Below are 15,177 nucleotides of genomic sequence, written 5' to 3' on the forward strand. Positions count from 1 at the left end.
ATTTTTGAAAGAAAATTAAAAAAAAAAATCAGTTAGGAAAGTTTTGGTGGGGCGTGTAAGGGAATTTGATGGACGGTTTGTCCAAATATTGTCTCCTAGACCAACTATCAAATATTTAAAGCAATCCTTTTAATTTTGCCTATGCCTCAAAGAAAGTGGACACATTGTGGCTGGGGTTCGGTGGCACATAAGTGCTACTACCTTTGTGCACATGTCATAGTGATACTTAGTGATAGTGCATCACCAGTCCAATATAGCATTCTAAAACTGCATGTTTCAGAATCTTTTTAGCCTAGTTGATTAGTTATAATTATGCGATCCACGCATGCCTCAGATAAGTTTTTTTCTTAAATGGAAAAAAAATTCTGAACCAGAACAATATTTTAATATGAAGAAGGTTCTAGTTAAAAACAATATAGCATGTAATCTGATAATTAAAAAGATATGATGAGTGGAAAATTCATGTGCATACCCGTGCTGATGATAACATTGTTTCTTGAAAGTGATGGTAGGCCATGCTCTCATGTCGCAAAAGCACCATCTTCTTCAATCATGACCAGTTTCAGTGTTGCCCTGTTCTCTTTTAGGAACAATTGGTGATCGATCCTCACCTCCTGCATGCGTTTCAATTCAAAAAGAAAAATGTACGGTCTGAGATTCTGTCACGTCAATCACCAACTCTACGATATACATTACCATATTTCGTGATTCTACTTTTGTCTTTTCCGTCTTTTTGCACCTTCAAGTTTCTATTCTTTCTTTCTTTCTGAAAAACCTAGAAAAACAAACATTCTAAAGTTTTTAGAGATATTTAGAAAGGCTCAAACGTAATTATTCTTCTAAGAAAATAAGATGCAAAACAATGAAACTGAAAATCATGCAATTGCGTAGATAAACCCTAGTACGAAAATTGAGTGGGAAAAAAAAAAAAAGAGGAGCTTAACATGCAATGCATAGATGAAGTAGCAGCAGAGCAAATTAAGAAAAACATCTTGGAATTTATAAAGCTGAAAATCTTGAAATTGCGTAGCTAAACCCTAGTGCGAAAAATGATTGGAGCAAAAAGGAAAAAAAAAACTTGACATGCAATGCATAATGAAGCAGTAAGAACGTAAATTAGAGGGAACGAAGTGTGCAACTACGAAATAAGAGAATAAACCCTAATGGGATGAGGCTTTCACTGGAAATTAAAATGGTTGAAGCTGCTGCATGCTTATGAGTATTTGAAGAATCGTAGAACTAATGAAATCAAATAACAAGTCTGGGATCATAATCGTAGATCAAAATAAGGCCAATGCTACTATGTAGATGGTCAAAAATTTTTATACATATAAATTTGAGGTGTTAAAATAAGATTGGATTTTGTCTATAATAATGAGACTCGGATGGATAGACCCACCATTTGAATTGTTGCAGAAAAAAGTCAAAAACACTCACACTAGGAGAAAGTTTTAAAGTTTGTGTCTCATTGTAAATAATAAAAAAAAAAGCTTGTGTCTCATTTAAATTAGTTAATAGTTCTAATTAATATTTAATAAAATTTTTTGTATTAGACCAGTTGCTGAAAATTTTGGATTGGACTTGGGAACTAACTTTTTACGTTAGGTCAATAGAGAGCGGATCTTTTCTAGTAAAACAAAAATGAGAAATTCTTCGCATACAAGCTATTAATGTTTGTAAGTTTTACAAGTCCAATTAAAATTAATGCTCAAAACGCACTTCGAATCGTTCTTCTTCCTCTTACTCTTCTTCTTCTCCTTTTCTTTCGTTTCTGCACGTTCTTCTTCCTCGTCTTCCTCTTCTTCTTCTTCATTCATTTACGTGCTCTTCTCTCTGTTTTCTCATTTTTTTTCGATTTTTCATGGTAAAATCTTTATGGAAGAAGAAGAAGCAGCAGAAGATGAGGAGGAGAAAGAGAAAGAGTTCTGAATTATGCATAAGATGTACTTCAACGAATTTTGGGTGTATTTTCTTAAATCCTTTGGGTGTAGTTTTGTAATCTTTTAGGTGTATTTCTGTAATCCTTTTGGTCTATTCCTATAATCGTTTGGGTGAATTCCTGTAACCGTTTGGGTGTATTTCTGTAATCATTTGGGTGTATTGATTTCAAAAACCATGAAAATCGAAAAAAAAATGATGAAGAAGAAGAGGAGGAGAAGGAAGAGGAAGAGGAAGAGGAAGAGGAAGAGGAACCATTCATAATACAGTGTAGCGCTTTGAAAACAGAAAACGGATGAATAACGCATTAAAAGACCCGTTAGCAACTTGTAAGACTTGTAAGTCAAAAAGACTTGTATGTGTAGCAGGTCTCAAAAAAAATTAGATAGTATTCAGTATTTAATTTTATTTTTTATTTATTTTTGGTCCCACTTATAGAATTAAAAATGAGAAATCACATTTTATTTTTTTAAATATTAAAAAAATAAAAAAAATCTATTTTCAATTCAATGTTTTGTTGCCAGTGATAACAAATTTTAGGTTTAAAAATTATTATTAATTAATAAAATTAATAAAACTATATTAATTTGTTAGAAATTTCGTTTTTTCAATTTAAATAATATAAATTTAATTTATCCTGTATAATAAAAAATACTATGACTTTAAAATTTTATTTAGTAAAATTTTTTAATAAATTTTTTTTTTCTTCGTGCATAAATTTAATGTAATAGTGGAGAAAAAAATTAAAAAAATGATAGTAATAGTTTCTTTAATATAAAAATATATATTAATACTTAATTGAGAAAAATTGTAATAAGCCATATTAAAAAAAGAATAGACATTATTTTATGATTATTTTCATCATTTTAAAATTTTTTTTATTATCACATTAAATTTACGTAACAAAATATTTTAAAGGCATAGTATATTTGTACTATTATTTTTTTAAAAGAATAATACAAAATACTTCTCATTTTATTTTTTGTCACTTAGGATAAATTAAATTTATATTATTTGAAATTATAAAAAATTGTCTTTAATAAATCAATCTAATTTTATTACATATATAATTAGAAAATTTTGTTCAACACTTTTTTTTAAAGGTAATAGTATTTTGTAAATATTGATAATTACAATATAAAATAAGAATAGCAAAGATATTATATAATAAAATTTTATTTAACAAAATCAATATAAATAATAATTTTTAAACAAAGAAAAATTTTTATATTGACATAGAAAGTATAACATCAAGTTCAAGTCTAAATGTTATGGCCGAACACTAAAAAAAATTATTTATACTAATTTATCTAATTTAAAGGATACAAAAGTAAAATGGTTAATATTTTCAGATTTTCTACATACATCCTGTTCTTAGCTGTAACAATTCAGATGGTAGACCCATAGATAATAATTTGTTCATCAATGCGAGTCTCATTATTATAGATAAAATCCAATCTCATTTCAACACCTCAAATCTATATTTTTAGTTGTCTACACAGTAGCATTGGCCTCAAAATAATAATTATTTTTATTAATATCACGTTATATAATTAATTATTTGTATAAAATTTTAATTAAGAATACATAAAAATTTAATTTTTATTTTATATTCTACTCTTTAAAATAGAATGCGAACATAGGCATATAAGTTAGTTTCTCTAAATAAATGGTACATTTTTCATTCGTGGGAGAATTGAGGATGACAAATCGAACACCAATGTTCATCAAAACAAAGCCAACCTCGTACAATTGATTAACGTTTTCAATATTAACCTCGTACAATGGCTGGCTCTGATCCCCACAAAATGATAGCCCAAGCTGATAACTTGTGCGTATCACTGATCTCCGATTTATATATAATCATCATCAATCATTATCACGCAACATTTCTATTTTGCTTCTGATCAAATTGTGAATGTTTTTTTCTTCTTGTTTCATTCAGAACAACCCTCAGTATCACAAGGTGGACTGCAGATTGGAGTAGTGCTACTTCCCTTTATGAACAGGCTGGTAAAACAACATTGTGTATTCATACCTTAAATTCTGATAATATAGATAGAGATGTATGAAAATTAAAGCATGTAACTCTATTTTCTGTAGCTAATCGATTTAGAGTTGCCAAGGACTATGAGAGATCAAAAGCAGCATATGAGAAAGCTTCCAAGGGACAAGAGATGCTTGCTTCGTATCCTTATTTATAACTGCTTGTTCTATAATCACTGTGAAAGGATTGTGTGTTTCTGTGTCCTTGACAAGTAAACCAGCCCTTGGGATGCAGCTAAGCACATGGAATCAGCTGCTAATATGGCAAAGGAACTCAGAAACTGGAGAGAAGTTGTGAGCTTCTCTCGAAGGGCGTCGGAATTGTACATTGAGTGTGGGAGGCCACAGCCTGCATCAGATGCTCTTGCAAAGGGAGCCCGGTATTGTTTGGTTTCTGTTTTCATTTTCAGTGTTCTATGCTTTAAGGATTTTGTTAAAGAACAAGTGAAAACAAACAAAATGAACTTTATGGCTTGGAGATGCTGAATTATGTAAATGATATTATGTAGCTTTCTTTATTTTCTCACTATGCAGTGCTTTGGAAGAAACTATGCCTGAAGAAGCTATTCAGCTATATACTGATGCCATTACAATTCTTGAGGAAGATGGAGGAGGACAAATGACCTTTGATCTGTATCGTTCTGCTACTGCTGTTTATATAAAACTTGAGAAGTAAGTCTTTGTAGTAAAGTATGAAGTTCCATTCAAATTTTTCTACCAATTTTCCTTGAATGCTGATTTTGCAACATTTTCCGGGGTATGTTTCTGTACTGTGTAACACAAAGGTATTTGGACGCTGCGCCTCTCCAATTGAAGTTTGGCTTAGCAGCTTCCAAGTGTAATGCTACCAATAGCCAGTGCAAGGTTAGGATTGATTAATTTTGCATCCTGCATTTGAACTATAACTCTATATCTGTATCTGTAACTGTAACTTTATATATATTGCATGTTGCTTTGATGTGATTTGCTTGTTATTTTTAGGGAGAAATTCCTCTAACAGAGATACTCATAAATGCAGGCATATCTTAGTGCAATTATTATCTACCTTTATACTAATGACTACAAGCAAGCAGAGATGTGTTATAATGACTGCTCTCAGTGAGTTTCTGCCTCCTCTCTTGTTAGTTTCCTTTACTACAAAAGATTGAATGTCACTTTAATCAATTATAATATCTATGGATAACATGGTTGTGTGGTGTGTCTAGGATTGATGCTTTTTGCAAAAGTGACCAGAATCGCTGTGCTAGCAATCTCCTTGCTGCATACTCAGATGGAGACATTGAAGAAATCAAACATATCGCCCAATCAAGCAGCATTTCAAATCTTGACCACTCGGTAACCTAAGTTTGTATATATTACATATATTCAGATTTCATACAAGGTGGTTTTAGAAGAAGTTCTAATAACTGTTCGGTCAGAAAATTCATACATCAGAGAATCAATTTTTTAGAGTGTAATACCGAAATCAGTTTCTAAAAAATATTTTTAATCCTCAACAAATTTTAATCCCGAATCAGGCTTTAACCTTTTATTTTATTAGACGTCAAATTTTGGTAAAATGTTAGACAAATCGATCCCTGTTATTATGTAACAAAGACACAACAATTGCTAAAAAATTTTAAAATCCTCGAATTTGTTCTTCTATATAAATGAACAATTTGATGTAAAGACTGATTAAAATATTTGAAGAACAAAATATTTGACTACAAATTTTCTTAGAAATTAATTTGGGATATTACTTATTTTTCACTATATATTTTGTTACCCAGTCCCTAATTACATTGATTTCTAATGTAAGCATACTGAGTGGTAAGAAGTAAGAACTTGTGGCACAATTCTTGTGATGTGAACTAGGCTTTGTATGAAACTTACTATGTGAGTTTTGAATTCTGCAGATCATTAGGCTAGCAAGGAAACTGCCAACAGGAGATGTGAGTGCATTGAAGGGTAACACTGCCAGACAGGAAGACCAGCCTCTGGATGAAAATGACCTCACTTAACAATTCTCCGGGCCACATTTCTTTTATTAATTTTTCGTTTCTGACGTATCATAAGAATATTTTGATCTTAAGAACAATGAAACTTCAAAAGAGGCTTGGTGTACCAAGTGTTCAATCTTATTCAAACTTTAGCAGGAAAAGAAATTTCACTTTGATAGACACTCTGACTATAGTATTAAACAATGTAAAGGTGACAAAAATTGTGAATGCTATGCTTTATAAGCATGTCTTGGTATACTAGGCCCTGTAGGAGAACAATACTGAAATATGAACTTAAAAGAGTAGCCAAGGGTTGAAAGTGAAACACATTATTTGAGGAGCAAAGTTCTCCATGTATTGTTTCTATTGATATCAATCATCAGTTATATATCAGCAGCATTTCTTTTTCTGTTTATATACAGAAATTTAGAGATAAATGGAGATCAGTAAGGATGAAATAAATAAAGCCTAATTGACACCAAAAGCTAGCTTAAAAAGAAAAATATAAGTATAAAAAAGAAAAGTATAAATGGGACAAAGGCACTAGCAACTACAATGGGTGTTCAATAGCATTAGCCATCTCTAACTAACCAGTTCACTCTATTACTAGGTACAAAAGAAAATTTTATATCTTGGCCTTACCCAGAATTTTCTTCAGTTTAATTTATGAATGGATCTAACTACTGAATAAATAGAAAAATGACTATAGAGATCTTATTCTTCTTTTATCTACACCCTTTCTGGATCTCTTCGATCAACGCTACGAATGCCGCTCTCCATTGAATAACATGTGAATCAGAGCTAAATAACTTGAGCATTGCACTCAACTCAGCAGGACTGGCCTTTTTTAGGAATCCTTGTAGCAATGACTTCATCTCTTCAAATGAATGAAAATGTCCTTCTATGTTATCTTCTTGCTCCTGCTTTATCAAATCGAAGCCGAAAAGTTTGGTCTTGACATCACCCAGAGAGTTGTTTGAACCATTTGAGCACTTAGAGGCATCATTTCCACTGCCTGAAGATTCAGAGGCAAGTTCTTTGTGATGCCAGTACTCTACACATTGATGACTGGGATCTTGAGCTTCAATGGCCTGAAATTGTTCGCCAGAATTGATTAAAACTTCAGAAGTTAGATCACAACTTCAGTGGCTAAAAAGATCTTCAATATTTGAGATTGCGTTACCTGAATAATGGATGGCTTAAGGAATCCGAACATTTCATGACCATTAATGCTTTGCAAAACCTCCAAAGGAGGGAGTTCTTGTTCACCTAGACTCTTACACCTCTCGATCTCACTGTTTAGTCTGTCAAGAATTGTTTCCCAACACTTATCCGCTGATGTGTTTGTGAAAGCTTCAGTTGGATGTTCTTCCATGGTAACCTGGAATATATTTTATAAAATGTGTAATAAACTTCGATCAAGAACTCGTCAATCATAGGTGTAAAACCAAAGAAAGATACAAGGTCAGAAATAATACCTTGAAAAGAGGCCCAAGAAATCCAGCATCAGAAATTTCAGAAACATAATAACAGGGTCTTGTTGGATCAAGAATACTAAAGAACTTAACGCGGCTCTTGAATCCTGGATAAGTTTACCAAAACAATAAAAAAGTTGCTCTTCAAAAAAATTAATGGTATGATCTTAAAAGTATTTACTTCATAAAGCATGATACCTTTTGGATATATTGCACGTTCATTGCACCACCTCTTCCCATGCAAAATTGAGCCCAAACTTACAAGCTCAACAGAATTACCAAACTCTTGGATCAAGAAGCTTTGGTTTGTCAGTGATATAGTTTTATCAAAGGTGTCTATATCTCCCTCTTTAAATGCACTGTTGAGCTGCTCACCTGAATCTGAATGCATTTGCAGATCAACCCCGAATAATTTATAGCCATCAAGTGAAAAGAAATTTTCAACATCTCTTGAACATGGTGAAAAACCTTTATTCTCTGAGTCTGATAGGATATCACCAGCTCCAAGTTCCATATTGTCTCGTTCCTTTTTCGCCACTGAATAGCAGACGTCACCTTTACTATCAGAAATATGCAGCAAATCATGCTCACCAGACAAAAGATCAGTGTTCAAATCCATAGGTAGCTCCTGCTCCACCATAGCTTCATCGTCCATGACCAATTTTTTGCAAGCATCTTCAGCATTAGCAGAAGCCATTCCAGAACTTCGATTTTCCCACACTTCAATAGCATGCAAGTCTCCTTCTAGTGCTTCAACCAATGTAGTTAGCTCTTCTGTAGTATAACGAAACAGAACAAATCTTTCATCCATTGTACACGAGCAACGCACATTTGAGTGTCTAAGACAAAAATAACGGTCAGGAGAACACTTGCATCCAACAGCAGATAGATGCAAATCATAGAAACAAGAAAAGCACTCTCTTTCCTTGTGCAAATCAAAGTCATCATCCATCTGAAACCTCTTTAAACGAGCCAGAAAGTCAAGCCTCTCCTTTTCCATCTTTATCCTCATCTGTCAAAATAACAATAATGCGGAAAAACTTAAACAGGTAATTGCATAGTAAATTAATAAATAATGAAAGCCTTCCCAATTGTAATGGATCTTTCTAATGTGCGGAAGGGTAATGAGAGAGAGAGTGCAAGAAATCATTACCTTAAGTGCCTTGGTCAGAACTCCATCTTTCCCACAGAAACTTTTCCATTTAAAATTTTTTACATTTTCTTTTCCGTGAAGAGTTAGATCTGACAGGGCTCTTACAGCTTCCTGAGCTGATCCAAATAACAATTTGTCATGCGATAATGATGTCTTACGACGCTGCATACTGTAAAGCTCAACAGCATTCTGGCCATGCAAAAACCAATCGACAGGAGCCGCATTCACAGCCTCTGCACAGTTGAAGCCACAGTTGAAGCCAGAGTGGTATGCCCTTGGAAAAGTAACAACAAATTCTCCACAATGCTGGACAGCGCGATATACGGGGACACCTTCAGATTTAAGAATTGAAGGAGATAAGAGAGTCACCTGTTCAAAGATGAAGTCATAACCAATAGTCATAATAAAGTCACCAAACATCATGAAAAGCACATAGAACACAAAGATAGATTACAGTTGTGAGGATTAAAAGATTATATTGTTACATGGGAAGCCTAGTATTATTTATATCTGCAACAGGGAGAAAATAGAAAATATCTCATAATCATACAAGTAAATTTATTCCTAATAACCCCCGCTTTTGAAATGTCATTGTAATTAGCTTTTCTCAACTTCCATTTGTAAATTGAGTAGCACAAAAGCAACTAAAATAAAAGCATGGCTTCAACTGTCCTACCAATTCATTGAGTAGATTTGGTTGCTCTTCAAATAAATCAGGCAAGTGCTTTCTCATTGCATCCTCCAAAGCTGTGGCATGGCTTCCAGGTACACCATACCATATTTTTGGCTCGCCCCAATGCAGATAATTAAGTGAATAGAGGTGATGGTCCTCAACATGCTGCTCCAAGGAGAAGGAAGGTATTCAGATTTGAAACAAATGAAATGCAAAGTGTAGCAAGTTATTGCTTAACATTTCAAATATATCAACATAATTTTCTGAGTACTAACACACTGACATAGTTCTTTTTAATTTTTGTATAATAAAATAAACCGTTGTTGGGATTTTCAACCGAGTGTTCATGGATAGAACTTATACTAAGTAACCCCACCAATTATGCGAAGGGAGGTTAAAAAAGATTGGTAAAATTAGTCAATATGCCTTAACTTCATCCTCATTCATAGATTTTGACTTAGAAATATGTGTTTCTCAATACTTACCCAGCAAAATGTTGAAAAGCACATTCCAACGTATAACCATGGAACTAGAACACCCGAGATATCATTTCCCTCGTAACATAATGCAGAGCCTGGCAATTTTGGGAAGTTATTCAGATTCCAACCAGACATGGTATATTGATCTGCGCTCTTAGTAAAGGATGATGACTTTGGGAAACCACTTCCAAGTGCTCCAGTTTCCAAGTCAGCTCCATAATAGACCTAACAAATCAGAGAGAAAATTATAAAGTGTTTGTCCAATTATCTAAAAGTAAAGAACGACAATGTTATCAATAAACCATAAATAATACCTCAACTTCATCTGTAGGTTGCTCTACTATCCGCCAATATTCGCCCTCAATTGCCTCCACAGAGGGCTCCCATCTCTTCTGCTGATCATTATCACCAATCTTTCGATCTCCGGCGGGATCATTCAGGCCAAAGTAGGAATCCTTAAAAAGTCTATCATATTGCTCAAAATCCTTGAGTGTGAAATCTGAACCTGATTGGAATCCAAATTTCTCTTCAGGCTCGGAAGTAACATCAGCTTCCGAACTAGGCTTTTCATTTCTCCTACATGAGCCCATTTTTGATTGCTTTCTACGCTTTCGCTTCCTTCCCTTACTTTTCTTTCTCATTGGCTCTCTATTCTGAAGCAAGTCAATTTGTTGAATACGGGTAGGGAATCTAGCATTTTCCCACACATGCTTCTCTTTGAGCGGACACGGTGGAACCCAGGAAGTTGGGGGTATAATCCTACATATGCCGTAGGGTTCAGCCTGGGGGCGGATCTTAGCTATGAAGCCAATAGTATCTTCAAATTCCTGATAACAGTATAATAGAAATTAATTCAGAATTCAGAATAACATATAATTAACATCAAAAGAAACACTAAGAAGAGTAATTAGAGGTACCTCAATAGTAGGATAAAACACAGGAGCTTCGTCAATTCTAGGCCTACATGCTTCAAGTGGATTCCACCTGGCTGATACCTACAGCATCACAACATTTCATTTACTCATCATAATTTTCAAATTATTCACGTTGTTTAAATTAAGACTGCTTTAAACAATTTTCTCTAATTCAACGCAGGGGATTAAAAATTAACAATACAATGAAAAAAAATTACATTTAATTTTAAAACTTAATTCATGTTTAGTCAGAAGAAAAGTAGAAACACTTCTAAGTGTATTGTTCATGATCCATCAACAGATATTCTTAACACAGTAGATTAATACTACATACATCTCTGTGTCGCGGACTGCTAGGAGGTTCAACAGCACTTTCCATTTTTGGTTTGTGCCTAAGAGAATTATCCTGCAAAATATCACATGTAAGCAAAAAGGAAATTTTGGCTATGTTCATTGATACATTGCATACAGAACTGTGCAATTGGAGACTTACACGAACAAAATGCACTAAACTTAAGTTTATCACAGTTTTACAGTCAAAAAGAAAAAGAGGGAAAAATCATACCTCTTAGGCCACACTACAGTGATAAACTAAAATAAGGGTTTCTAGGTAAGTTTATATCATTCTTTTGAAATGATGACACAGCAACTAAACATGAATTTTGATTATAGATACATAAATAGCTCTTATAAATGAAAACGCAAGGACAATGTGTTAAGCAGAATGAAAAAATCACAAAAAAAGAAAAGGCAAAATTTGTCAAATTCCAATGAGAAACACTACAAAAATAAGATCTGGAATTGGTTATGATCCAGAAAAGGAAACAGAGGAGCAGCAACAGAGACACAAAACACATTGCCAAGGTTCATTAAAAGGATCAAATCAAACAGAAGAAACCAAAAGAAAAGAAAAAGAAACTAACCTCTTTGGCACCCAATTTGAACTGTTTCATTCAATTCAAAATGTTGAAGAAACCAAATTGAATAGTAATTATTGTGCCTGCAACAAAAATAACAGAGCACCATTGTAACTCAACCTATCATCAAAGACATCCCAATTCACCATCAACACAATCCACAAACAGTTACTGACCTCGAAAGAAACCTCAATAACTGCTAAAACAACAATAAAATTGAAAAAAGAATTCCAACAAATGCAGAACATAAAACGTACTCAATGCAGCAAAGCTCTTCGAAGAAAGTTCTGTTTCCATGTTGTGAATGAATACGGAGCAGTTGCGTATAAATGAATTAACCAAGAAAATTCCAATACAAAATTAACAGAGACACAGAAAACCCAAAATGCAATTCAATTGCATGTGTGTATATAATTATATATATCTAATATTTATCTATGTATGTGTATGCATGTATGTATGTATATATTAAAAAATATATATACACCAATCAATATTTATCAAACCCAGAATTTCCGTACAGAATTGTGAGAGTGTAGAATCCTTATATTCTTGTGCCCAATATCAAATTGTTTCTTGAATACGCATATATTATATTATTATATATATAGTAAAATTAGAAAGAAGAAAAAAAAAACAGAACAATGATTTTTATGATGCTTTTGACAGGTGGAATTGGAGGAATAATATAATTAATAATTAATTGGAAATAATGGTGAAGGATACGTACGAGGTGCTACTTCAGGTGAGAGAACCCAACAGTAGTGTTTTTAATTATGGAAAATGTAAATGATTTTTAATTATGATAATTATTTTCCCGAAAAAAGAAAAACAAGATCTTATTATGTTTTCTGAGAAAGAAAAAACTCAACTCAAAAGTAACTGAACCTCTACGATTCTACGCTCGAAGACGCAATGTACTTGAACACTTCTATTATCAATCAGAATCCTAATTTATCTTTTAATTATCTAAATATTTAAATAAATAAAAATTTCAATATAAATATTATTTTTGAAAATTACAAAAAAAGAACAATTTAAAAAAAGATTTTATTTAAAAATTAAAAAATAGAAATATGAGTTAAAATTTCGAAACTATTTTTCTTATTAATTTATCATTCATATTTTCTAATAATAATAATAATAATATGGGCAATTTACCCAAATAAATAAAGTTGGTGAAACCTTTACTCAAATACACAAAACAAAAACATGTTACGTGTATGTGCATTTTCACCTTTTTATGTAATCCGTGAGAAGCAACTACGGTTTCTCATTTCTACATAAACCGTGGCTGCCAAGGACAGATTATGAATGGTGGGTGTTGTGTGTAAATCATAGCAAGCCGCAACAGATTACAAAGGGAGAAAGTAAGACATAAACCGTGGCTAGCTCCCACGGTTTATGAAGAGGGTACAGTAAACGTAAATCATTCTAACTTCCCACGGTTTACGTGTTAGGGGTTATAAATACATAATCCGGTGAAGTTCCAGAATTATTTTGTATTTTAATATGAATAAAATATTAAAATATCATTATAATTTATCTAAAAAATATTTTATATTTTATATATATACATATATCTGTGTCTTATAAAATTTTAAAATTCGTGTGTCTACATATCCCATGTCACTCGTGTCCGTCTACATCATAGATAATTACTCCTTAAATATTATAAATAAAAAGCTAAATATGTCCCAATAAATAGGGGGTGGAAACAGGTCAAAGCCAAGTGAGACTTTTTATTTAGGCTTGGTTTGGTAAAGCTTTTTGAAGATGTGCTTGTGCTTTTTAAAAGCTCAAACTCCTCCTTTTGTGTTTGGTAAATCAAAAAGATCATGTGCTTGTGCTTGTAGCTTTTAAAAGATCGGGGTACTTTTGAAAGCACATAAGGTGGAGCTTTTCAAAGTTGGCTTGTACTTTTCAAAATTTAAAAGTCTAATATAACCTTATATATTAACTATTTTTTAAATTTAACGCTTAAATTTATGTCTCTTATAGTATTTTTTTTAAATTATTGTAATATGTCATATTTAATATTTATAAGAATTTTCAAATTTTAAAGTATTTAAAATATACAAAAATATTTATAATTAAATATAATAAATTTAAAATAAGTTATTTTTATTGATAGCAGCTTATAAATAAGTTATTTTGTGTTTAGATTTTTAGTTATAAAAATACTTATTTTAAAGTTGTAGGCTTGTAGCGTTTGAATAAATAAGTCAAAAAATACAATTTTTTTCACAAGAAATGGATAATAACAAATATTTTTTAATATTGAATGTTGATTTTTTATAACCTAATCACTAAGATTACAATTATTTAGGCAATTAATTTTTTGTTTGCTCTCTTATTAGTTTCATTTTTTAGGTAAAAATCGGTTCTTCTACTTCATCTTCACCCATAACAGTGTTCTTGTATGTGGTAAATAGTAATAAAATTTTAATTCACAATAATCTTGATGGCAATGCCAAAGAAATTATTGTGTAGTTGGTGTTTGCTGTTTTATTGTGTATGATATGGTAGATACAAATAAAAAATAAATGTGAAATGTGTGTCAATGTATATTTTGTTGCTTCTTTTTATTTTTTTTACTTCTATTAAAATTTCTTTCTCTTTTATTGGGATCAAGAACTTGCTATAACTAACTATAAAAATAATAGCAGCTCTATAAAAATAAAATCACATAGAAAAAAATAAAATTAAAACTGAGATTTTATATTGCATACAATGTTAAATACAAATTTAATAATAAAAATAGAATAGTAAAAAAAACTGGAAGGAATATATGCAATAGGTAGTTCAGATGAAACATTGTTTTAAAATGGTGGTGGAAGGTCAATATTTTCAGCAGATAAATCATTACGTGAAAATGATGGTGGAAGGCCACATTACATGAAAATGATGGAAGGTCAATACTTCATAAACCGTTGTAGCCCACAATGTTTTATCATCACCTCGCAGCCTTAGTAAACCGTGGTGGTTTGCCACGGTTTACACACAACACCCACCATTCATAATCCGTCGTTGCTTCCCACGAATTATATAAAAAGGTGAAAATGCTAATATATTTATGTTTTGTGTATTTGTGTAAAGGTTTCACCAACTTTATTTATTTGGATAAATTGCCCTAATAATACTGTATTCGAAATTAGCACAACATTTTTATTTAATTTTACCATAATTCAGATAAATCAGCATCAGAAACATTCATCAAACAATTCTTTTCTTTTCAGTTTTGGTACGAAATACATGAAGAAACATTAACATCGCATAAAAATGATGTCTTACTATAGGCAAGTATAATATGTAGTATTAACTCACCTAATATTAATGTTTATGTGGCCCTGAAAAAATAAATAATTTAAGTGTGAATTTGATTCCTCAAGATGTAGAAAGCAAGCAGCATTAACAGAAAAGTGGTGGAAGTAACTAACTACAGAATGAATGACACATTTGTTAATGCTAATGTCTCACTTGTTTTACACGTTCGCCTTCCCCACCCTACTAACCCTTTCTTTTGACAAAAAGGACACCAAAAATTTTGAAGACAGAAAAAGAGGGAGTGACAAGAATATTCAAGCTTGTTAAATTTATTTT

The 15,177-nt window shown here is 32.0% G+C and overlaps 2 protein-coding genes across 4 annotated transcripts; one reads left to right on the forward strand and one right to left on the reverse strand.

Moving 5' to 3' along the window:
* The first annotated feature begins 3,642 nt into the window (after positions 1-3,642).
* On the forward strand, positions 3,643-6,260 carry LOC107481852 (gamma-soluble NSF attachment protein). Its single transcript, XM_016102191.3, has 9 exons — positions 3,643-3,769; positions 3,884-3,951; positions 4,042-4,126; positions 4,206-4,364; positions 4,519-4,656; positions 4,770-4,848; positions 5,003-5,082; positions 5,190-5,319; positions 5,880-6,260. The coding sequence occupies exons 1-9, from the start codon at positions 3,723-3,725 to the stop codon at positions 5,982-5,984; spliced, it is 891 nt and encodes a 296-aa protein (XP_015957677.1). The 5' UTR covers positions 3,643-3,722; the 3' UTR covers positions 5,985-6,260.
* Positions 6,261-6,362: 102 nt separating this feature from the next.
* On the reverse strand, positions 6,363-14,924 carry LOC107481851 (lysine-specific demethylase JMJ18). Of its 3 annotated transcripts, none has more exons than XM_052259445.1 (12): positions 14,902-14,924; positions 11,581-11,657; positions 10,992-11,063; positions 10,661-10,738; positions 10,058-10,570; positions 9,750-9,968; positions 9,268-9,429; positions 8,592-8,960; positions 7,637-8,450; positions 7,442-7,545; positions 7,147-7,344; positions 6,363-7,054 (listed from the first exon to the last, which is right to left on the reverse strand). In XM_052259445.1, exons 2-12 carry the CDS (start codon positions 11,608-11,610, stop codon positions 6,689-6,691), a joined length of 2,925 nt encoding a protein of 974 aa, XP_052115405.1. In that variant the 5' UTR covers positions 11,611-11,657; positions 14,902-14,924; the 3' UTR covers positions 6,363-6,688. The 3 variants fall into 3 exon arrangements, with proteins under 3 accessions (XP_052115405.1, XP_052115406.1, XP_015957675.1); XM_052259446.1 differs by lacking the exon at positions 14,902-14,924 and adding an exon at positions 12,096-12,118; XM_016102189.3 differs by lacking the exon at positions 14,902-14,924 and adding an exon at positions 11,832-11,997.
* Between the last annotated feature and the right edge of the window lie 253 nt (positions 14,925-15,177).

Source organism: Arachis duranensis, chromosome 3, assembly GCF_000817695.3.
Source record: "Arachis duranensis cultivar V14167 chromosome 3, aradu.V14167.gnm2.J7QH, whole genome shotgun sequence".
NCBI classification, from domain to species: domain Eukaryota; kingdom Viridiplantae; phylum Streptophyta; class Magnoliopsida; order Fabales; family Fabaceae; genus Arachis; species Arachis duranensis.

Bases quoted from the DNA above. Each gene is read 5' to 3' on its own strand.
- LOC107481851 (XM_052259445.1), bottom strand. From the start codon at position 11,610: ATGAAACAGTTCAAATTGGGTGCCAAAGAG. The intron at 11,064-11,580 runs GTTAGTTTCTTT...GATATTTTGCAG, and splicing joins TCAAATTGGGTGCCAAAGAG to GATAATTCTCTTAGGCACAA. The intron at 8,961-9,267 runs GTAGGACAGTTG...ATCTTTGAACAG, and splicing joins CAAATCTACTCAATGAATTG to GTGACTCTCTTATCTCCTTC.
- LOC107481852 (XM_016102191.3), top strand. From the start codon at position 3,723: ATGGCTGGCTCTGATCCCCACAAAATGATAGCCCAAGCTGATAACTT. The intron at 4,365-4,518 runs GTATTGTTTGGT...CTCACTATGCAG, and splicing joins GCTCTTGCAAAGGGAGCCCG to TGCTTTGGAAGAAACTATGC. The intron at 5,320-5,879 runs GTAACCTAAGTT...TGAATTCTGCAG, and splicing joins TTTCAAATCTTGACCACTCG to ATCATTAGGCTAGCAAGGAA.